General features: G+C 46.5%; 1 protein-coding gene across 1 annotated transcript in view; it reads right to left on the bottom strand.

Annotated features, from left to right (window-relative positions):
• The window catches only part of cacna1ha (calcium channel, voltage-dependent, T type, alpha 1H subunit a), a 493,154-nt gene extending 488,019 nt beyond the window's left edge, over positions 1 to 5,135 (bottom strand). The window contains exon 1 of the mRNA XM_078239890.1: positions 4,801 to 5,135. Within this exon, the coding sequence (XP_078096016.1) occupies positions 4,801 to 5,120 (320 nt within the window). The 5' untranslated portion in view covers positions 5,121 to 5,135. The remainder of the gene's footprint in view (positions 1 to 4,800) is intronic.
• Between the last annotated feature and the right edge of the window lie 4,025 nt (positions 5,136 to 9,160).

Consider the following 9,160-nt stretch of genomic DNA (forward strand, 5'->3'; position numbering starts at 1 on the left):
TGGGGGCGGGGGGGTGACGACATGTAAGATAGCACCTTCCAGCCCAGTTCCAAGCTGGCCCCCATAATACGCTAGATGGACAGACATCAAAATCGGCAACCAGCCTGCTATGTTTCAATAAATAAAAGGTCAATTAAACTTGTTAGCAATCTGGATAAATGCACTGCCCATGCCATATTGCATTTGGCATAGGCAGGCAGGAGCGCACATGCCTTTTTTTATGGACTACAGGATGGGAAAGGGGGCAACTTATTCAAGGGGTGACCTTTGTGGATCCCCCCATCCCCAAGAATGCACTTCCACTTCCTCCCTCACCACCCCCAAAATACAGCCCCCAGTTCCCTCCACTCCCCTCGGCTCATGGATCCCTCCATGTCCTTTAGGTCTGGGACTTACCTTCTTGCAGCAACCATCACTCTCCTTTGTGCTCCTTCTTGCAGTCCCAGCAGCACCCACGTTTGGGATCTGGTGCTGCTCGGACTGCTTGAGCTGCCTGCCAATCAGGGGGGGGGGGGGGGGATGGGGGAGGCGGAGGGGGGGGGAGAGAGTGGGGGGGGTTGATGATGAGCAGTCCACCCCCAGATACTTTTCGTAAGAAAGTGCAAGGCGTTGAGAGAGGCTGCAGAGGACATTTATTGGAATGGTGCCAAGATGATGGGCTTCAGTTAAATGGAGAGACTGGAGAAACTAGGGTTATTTTCCTTTGAGCAAAGGTTAACAGATTTGATAGGGCTGTTCAGAATCATGAACAGTTTTGATAGAGTAAATAAGGAGCAGCTGTTTTCAATGGCAGTAAGGTCAGTAACTAGAGGACACACATTTAAGGTGATTGGCCAAAGAACCAGAGGCAACATGAGGAAACACTTTTTGTTCAGTGAGTTGTAATGATCTGGATTATAATGCCTGAAAGTAATTTGTATCTTTCAAAAGAGAATTGGATAAATATATAAAGGGAAATAATTGAGGAAAGATCAGGGTGTGGAAATAGTTTGATGGGCAGGATTTTACGGCCTCACTCATCCCGAAACTGTAAAATCCCACCCGAGGTCAATGGACCTTCCCAATGTCCAGCCCTTGCCCGCTCCGATTTCCGTGGCGGCGGGGCAGTAAAATTCCGGCCAATATCTCTATCAAAGAATTGCTACTGACATGATGGGCCAAATGGTCTCCCTCTGTGTTGTATCGTACCATGATACCATAACATTGTATACATGCAAGTGATATTTTGAGTTTGTAGCTTGGAGCTACCATTAATTACATTATGAGCTGGTAATCAGGACATCAAATTGATTCTAACAGCATGTGAATGTGGTTTTTGATCTCATGCTCCTTTTAGGATGTTTCTTTGCGGCAATCTTCACTGAGCATCCAGTAGCAAACATTTTTTAAGTTACTCCACCCAAATCAAAAGCACGCTGAGCCTGAAGGGGCTGAAATGCAGAAGCTGAACTGCCTGAACACCAAATCCTGTCATTTTTAGCAATGTCAACTCAATGACAGTTACTCTGAAAGTCATTGCATATTGAGTCGCAACATTAGAAAGGAACTGCAGTAAGCCTTCAGTAATGCTGAAACTAGGTGTATGCTTTAATGCAGGGTTTATGAAATGAACTACAGCAGAAACCTTTACAACTACGATAATCAAGATGTAATCCCAAAATTCACACTTACCCCTGGATTATTGTTAATCTGTCTACAAATTTCAGAAATGTTTTTGTATCCAGATACGATAGATCAAACTAAAACCTGCAGTCAATTGTATAGAGAAGCTGTAATCTCTGCTACAAAAGAGTACAAACAGCCTCTGATCCTGAATTGAACTGCTACACCCGATGTTCATTTCCAATCTACACCTGATATGTGCAAGTTACATCTTAATATATTGTCATGGAAAAACACATTCAAGTCTTAAGTATCAGGAGATGCTTGAATGAAAGGTATCACTGGTAAATGAATTATAATTTTCAAACAGTGCTACCACTGCCAAACTATTAGACGACAAAACAAAAGTGCAATATTGCTTGACATTAAACTATTGAATTATATTTTATGTTTTAACCGCAAGTAATCTGATTGCATTGGAACTACGACTACAGTAAGTCAGCTTCCAACAGGTAAGTGGCAAAATTACGAAATACACGGCTAATAGGCAAACAAGCAACACATCACTATCTTAATCTCAAACAATCCTAGAAAAGACACAGTAAGTAACAGGTTGGACATTACGACAGATTGCACTTGTATAGCATCTTGAACCTAATGAAATATCAAAAGGCACTTACTTCATAGCTGCATTATCAAATGAAGTTGAACAGTGAACTGAATGAGGAATTAGGCCAGATGGCCAAACGATTGATCAAGAGGTAGATTTAAAGGAGAATCTTAAAGGGGGAACGTGAGGTAAAGAGTTGGTTTAAAGAAGGAATTCCAGAGCCAGGTAGTTTCTAGGCAGCTGAAGGCACGGCCACCAATGGTGGAGCGAGGCCAGAATTAAGTGAGTGCATATTCTTTCGAGGTTTACTGGGTGACAGGAAATTGGATGGAGATAATTTCAGACAATGACCCTGCTGAAATGTGTCAATTTGAAATAGTGCTGCATTTTCAAATTGTCATTTATACTTTACACTCTTCAAAGAAGAGGAGAGGTCATGGCATAGAAACTCTGAAATCCAGAAACTCAGTTAATGTTCGGGGGACCCAGGTTTGAATCCCGCCATGGCAGGTGTAGAATTTGAAATCAATAAAAAAACCTGGAATCAAGAATATACTGCTGACCATGAAACCTTTATTGATTGTCAGAAAAACCCATCTGGTTCACTAAAGTCCTTTAGGGAAGGAAATCTGTCGTCCTTGCCTTGCCTGGACTCCAGAGCTACAGCAAATGTGATTGATTCTCAACTGCTCCCGTGAACAAGGACAACTAGGGACGGGCAACAAATGCTGGCCGGCCAGCGACGCCCATGTCCCACCAATGACTAAAAAAAAATAGAAAAAATACACTTACACTGCCTTGCTCCTGCATTGCATCCTTTTGCACAAATTCTAGCCAGGCCACTTTCTGGGAGAGTAGCATTCAAAGAGAGTGAAGATGGAGAATGCAAACACTCATCTCACTCACTCCTTTGCCCAGGTAACCGGGGCCATCTTGTTGTCAACACCTGTTGCCTCAACGGTCCCTGGGCGGTGTGCGCATGCGCCGCGTGTGACTCGCGCTTGCCGCCTGAGCGCACGTGCTGAGCACGTGGCCTTGGAGCACGGGCCGGGGGGAAAACCCATTGTCCTGATTGGATACATCTGTAGGGATGAGGGGGGGTGTGTGGGCGAGGGACCAAGGTCAACTCGAGCCACCTGGAGCAATAGTTGACAGTGAGCAACATGGCAGGGAGCCTCTGTGGTCTGCCTGGGGCTTGGCGGACACAAAGAAAATGCACTGGAATAGAAACCAGCCTCAAAACCCTCTTGGGCACAATTGCCGCTGATACTTTTACCGTCTATTATTATTGAAGGCTATCCTGGTGCCTTCCCACGACACTCCATCCTACAGTAAGTATGGTGTTGGCACCAGTCGGACTGAATATTTTTGGAATAAATATTATTCCACCACATTTTCAAAGGGCGGTGGCTATATTCTAGTTGAACATTCCTATATTCGTCTTTCGAATTTAACGGTGGCAAAAGATGTCACGAATATTTTGATCTCCGTACACGGAATGTTGAATTTTTAAATGCAGGATGTTGGGGCTGCCTCTGCTATCATTGCAAAGTCAGCATGAACTGCGAGACAAGTAGTTTTGTTGCGGGGGGGGGGGGGGGCGGGTGTTTTTGGACAGCAGCTGTTGGTGAACAATCTGCTCCTACCATTTACACCTTCGTACACATATTTATTTATTTCCCACTCCCACACCCCGTTTTATTTTCTACCTTGCACCCTCATCTCCCCTGCCTTCCCATCCTATCATAGATCCCCTTCTCCTCTAGGTCTTTCCTCCCCGCCTACCTTCCACCGACTTGCTTCACAAAAAAAAACCTGTTCCAACTCCACATTCTCCCAGTCCGGACCAAGTGTCATCGACCTGACTCCCTTTTTCATTTCTCGCTCCAGAATACTGCCAGACCCACTGACTGTTTACAGCTTTTACTTATTTTTTAAAATATTAATTCAGATTTGCAGCAGACGCAGTACTTTGCTGTCGAAGTGCTGTGTTGTGCGTGTCAGAAACGGACAAGTCGAGATTTCACCCTTAAAACTAACACTTGACATAGGTTGGGTGATGCAAGTTGCAATCTCAAAGACACGCACGATAAATCTCCATGAACATAAACCAGCAACTACTGCTGGCTTGTCATTCCTCCCCCACACCCCCCCCCCCCCCGCCCCCAGCATTAGTACATTTCCAACTAAAAAATAGACGCCAAAATGCATTAGACACAACCCATTAGAGAGAGTTGGTGAGTTTATAGAAAATGGCATGCCTTTAGCCCACAGAATGTCTTGTTTGCAAGGGCATCTTGTGGTACAGATCACAACAGTTCTCACAACGTAAACAGATATAAATCGAGTAGTCGAAGCGGACACAAAAGCATTGCACCTCTGAGTGGGGATGAAAAGGTGAAAACTTCAGGTAAAAAAAAATGAAACCGATTCTGCAAATCTGAAACTGGTGTGTTTTTTTAAATGATTTTAAAGTTGCCAAACAGCCCTGACACCAGCTGTACAAAAGTTCAGGCTATGTTAAAATAGGATAAAGGTACATTGCTTCGGGGGGGGGGGGGGGGGGAATAGAAGGGGAAAAAGGATATGGGTTACAAACCACTTTGAGGCACCAACTCCGGGGTCGCGTTGTCTGCTTGAGGCAGAAGAAGACGGCGGGCGCTAGGGCTGGGTATGGGAGCTGCTCGGTGGCGGGCTCGGATGCTGTCTCCGCCGCTCCGAGCTCCTGAGCCGAGAAGCTGCTGCCGCTGGACCGTCCCGTACTTTCCATGGCGATATTCCCGCTGCTGCCGCCGCGCAAGCCTCCGCCGTCAGCCTCGGCGTCCGTGGGGCATGTGCCGGCCACCGGGAGCCGGACATCCTCGGTCCCCAGGGGGTGAGCCGCTGGTCTCCTCTCGCCATCAGTCATGATAGCTTGGAACTGGGAAATCTGATCAAGCGAGAGTCACCCGAGACATTGATGAGTAACAAAGTATTCTCCGAGACATCACACGAATACACTGAACGGCAAACAACAACAGGGGTGGGGGGGTTGGGGGGGGGGTGGAATTCAGAACTTTCTCCTGTCTTCTGAACACTGGAAACCCAGACTCATTTAGACTGCCCTTCCTTAAACAGGCAATGGCTAGGCTCTTTGTTGTCTTTCAAGTTCCATACCATTTGGATTATGCCACTTGGCGGTGGACTGAAGGAGCCTTAAGCATAAAGTCGAGCTAAGCACATCCCACCTCTAAAGGGTTCTCCATTGTCTTGTATCCTGATACCCTATAAGTGATGGGCCCCACTAAAATACTTGGATTGCAAAAATCGTGCGAGGGCGTTAAAGCATTTTCGATTCAAGCATCTCCTGTTCTATCTGTCCGGGAATTCAGGAAAGCCATGGTGTTGGAATATACGTTTGATGATTGTTATCCAACTTGCAAAAGGGGACCTTTGCTTGACAATTTATTTTCGAACCAACCATAAGGAACAGGGGGTCGAACGCGTGGTTTTATTTCTTACCTTAATAGCGGTGAGTGCTGTGTTCCCATAAGTATATCCTTTCGTCTTTCGGTGATATCAAATAAAAGCCATCCCCTCGGTCACATCGGGCTTATCACCACACTGCCACCTCACACTGATGCGTGTCCCTGTGTGTGTGTGCATGTAGGTTAAACCAACCAAGCCAAGAGGAAGAATCAAGGTGGACCGGGGTGGGGGGGAGGGGGGAACTGTCACTGTTCAGGCTTTGTACCCGGTGTGGTGTCAGCCGTCCGCGATCCGGGTGCGATCCCGGAGTTTTGGGGGTCCCAGAAGCACAGCAGAAAATTGGCTCGGCTAAGAGCAAAGTGGGGAGTGGGGTGAGGGGGGAGGGGGTGGTGCGGGAAGGGGGGTGCACTAGCTATCTCCTCACCTCACCAGGAAAGTTCTGCTCCAGCCAGACTACCCAAACAGGAGACACGTGATGATTCTGTGGGGTGGGTGGGTGAGAACTGCCACGGCTCCATCCCACATCAATGGGGGAATCCATCGGTTCAGAAAGTCCACCGCGGAGTCTCGCCTCCGCGCGTTTGCTGTGTTATCTGGAAGCGGCGTTCGCGATTTTGTTGTGTCAATTGCACGTTTTCAATCCGCCTCATCTCTTTCTGAGGACATTTCTTGACTGTGTTGTTTTTTTAAAAATTTATTATTCTTTAATGTTGCGGGCTCTAGTGCTTTAAAGATTGCCTCCAGGTGATGGTTGCTGTTGGCTCGGGTGAGCCAGTTGCCTTACACTTTCGGGGGAAGATTTCCCAGCTGTTAATTTCTCTTCCCCGAAAGGTGGCTGCGAAAAATAAGTGGAATCCGGGTTCACTTTTTTGGTTTGCTATTTCTTACTAAATCGACACTTTTCCAGCCCCCTCCCTCCCCCAACAAACTCCAACCCTGTCACAATAAAATCACTGAGCAAGTGCGCGAGTTTCTTGTCATCAGTTTTAACTTGCCTTTACGAGTTAGTGGCTCTGGGAAGTGGTGAGTTTCATTGCATCACAGTTAGACTCCCAGTTCTTTTATTTTTCTTCTTTTAAATGTGCGGTTTGCAAATAATAGCCTGGAGACCAGCCAGAGAGCTCTTGCCTGGGTATATAGAGCGGGTTCCTGTGACATAGGAATCAATTCGCATTTAATAACTCGTGCGGTTTTCTTTCTCGGAAGGAAGAGAGAGTTTGAAACCTATGGTTGGACGCTCTACCGAGAAAGATACTTTATAAAGAAAGGATTTTTCTTCTCTTTCTCCCCCCCCCCCCCCGCCCACGCCGCCTGTGTGTAACTTCGGTTTCATAACTGCGCGTAAGCAAATGAATGACACCACGGTGTATCCCCTCACAGTTGTGTAAATGATCGAATTCGCGAACTGACATCTTGTTCTTGACATCTTGAGCTCATTTGTTTCTTGTTAGCTATAATGTTATTGCTGATGTTCAGGGGACCCCGCCGAACAAGGGTCTCTTATTTTGTTAATCCGCAACTCTTAAATAACAGGAGCTGGTACTAAGTGAAAGAGATGGCATTTCTGACAAGGCAAATAAGGTAGATCAGTGGAGAGACTTTTTCTTTAACAATGCGACACTGTCCAATGGAATCATATAATGGTTATGGCATAGTAAGCGGGGGGGGGGGTGTAAGTGGGGGGAGGAGGGGGGGTGATAATTCGGCCCGTCGAATCTGTGCCGGCTCTCTGCAAGAGCAGACAATAATACAACAATAAAGTTGTTATAAGATGGTTACAATGTTCACCAGAGCTGCAAGAGTATACAGAATATTGGGTGAGATGCGGAATTTACAAACTGAGTGCCTTTTGCTTCTTCGTCGTCCCCCCGTCCCCCCCAAACAAAAGCCATGCAAACTGTTTAAATGGGCCTTGTAGATTGATGTCCAATGAAGAATGAATGTTTGGACGTGTGAGTACAACACTGCATACACTACGCTTGGTCACTGCCCCTGTTTGTGTTGCGATGGCCATTACGTTATGGGTTTTATGTTTTGCCATTGGATCGGTATCCTCTTCAGTAGACTTGATGTATCCCCACAACCCCGGGCAAGACAGCAGTATAGAGTGTTAGCCCAGAGAAGGACGAGTGTGCACTGTGAAATGCGCATGGCGATGTGTGTAGGAGCACCGTCGCGCGTTGCTACGACAGCGTGGGCAGTTCATTTGAAAGGAATGTTGCTGGAAGCATTTAAATCGACATGAGTGTGGCATAAATATGATCAATCGCAAAACGTGGAATTATCTATGATAATGCTATTTTCGAGGTGAGCGGTGACATAAAACCCCACATCAAAAAATATAAACACAAGCAGGGATTGCTGGAAATACTCAGCAAGTCTGGCAGCATCCGTGGAGGGAGGAACTGAGTTAACTTTTCAGGTCACGCTTTTCAGTGTGGTCCCTTTTAGCTTTGACAAAGGCTCATCTGGATTCGAAACGTCAGCTCTTTTCTCTCCCGAAAGATGCTGCCAGGCCTGCTGAGATTTTCCAGCATTTGCTCTTTAACTTTTCAGGTCGAAGGTTCCATTACTAATTTCCAGTCTTCCATGTATTTTGCTTTCCTCTCCTGTTTAACAGTTATATGGTGCAGGGCTCCCCTATTTTAACACGCATTTGAAGACTTGTGCGCGGTGAAACTCCCGCCCCGTTCAGTTCTATGACCCAAACTTAAAAGCACTCCCACGGTATAAACGTGTAGAATGTGGCTACCAAATCTGTCAAAGGCACAGATGGCTTCAGCCCCTGATTAAAAGTAGCCATAGAATCCCTACAGTACAGAAAGAGGCCATTCGGCCCATCAAGTCTGCACCGACCACAATCCCACCCAGGCCCTACCCCCATATCCCTACATATTTTACCCGCTAATCCACGCATCCAAGGACACTAAGGGGCAATTTTAACATGGCCAATCAACCTAACCCGCACATCTTTGGACTGTGGGAGGAAACCAGAGCACCCGGAGGAAACCCACGCAGACACGAGGAGAATGTGCAAACTCCACACAGACAGTGACCCAAGCCGGGAATCGAACCCAGGTCCCTGGAGCTGTGAAGCAGCAGTGCTAACCACTGTGCTACCGTGCCGCCACCTGTCGCGGGTAAGCAGAAAAGTAACTTCAAATTCAGAATGGAAGAGAATAACATTTCCAATTGTTCTGTGAAGTCACTAATCTGACCTGTCATGAAGGTGTTTTTTTACCAACCAACAGAAAGTTTACACTTGTTTTTTGTCCTGCATATTAAATGTGTTTACTGGCTGATTCACATTTGCCACCACAACGATCACACATTCAGTACTTGTGCGATGGAGCAATAGCTCCTTGTACTGCTGGAAGTGTCTGGAACATGGCGAAATGTCCAAGGCGCTTTACCGGAGGGCTACCAAACCGAATCTGACACTGAGTCACAGAAGGAGATATCAGGGCAAATGATCTGAAG

Source organism: Mustelus asterias, chromosome 23 (assembly GCF_964213995.1).
Source record: "Mustelus asterias chromosome 23, sMusAst1.hap1.1, whole genome shotgun sequence".
NCBI lineage: Eukaryota > Metazoa > Chordata > Chondrichthyes > Carcharhiniformes > Triakidae > Mustelus > Mustelus asterias.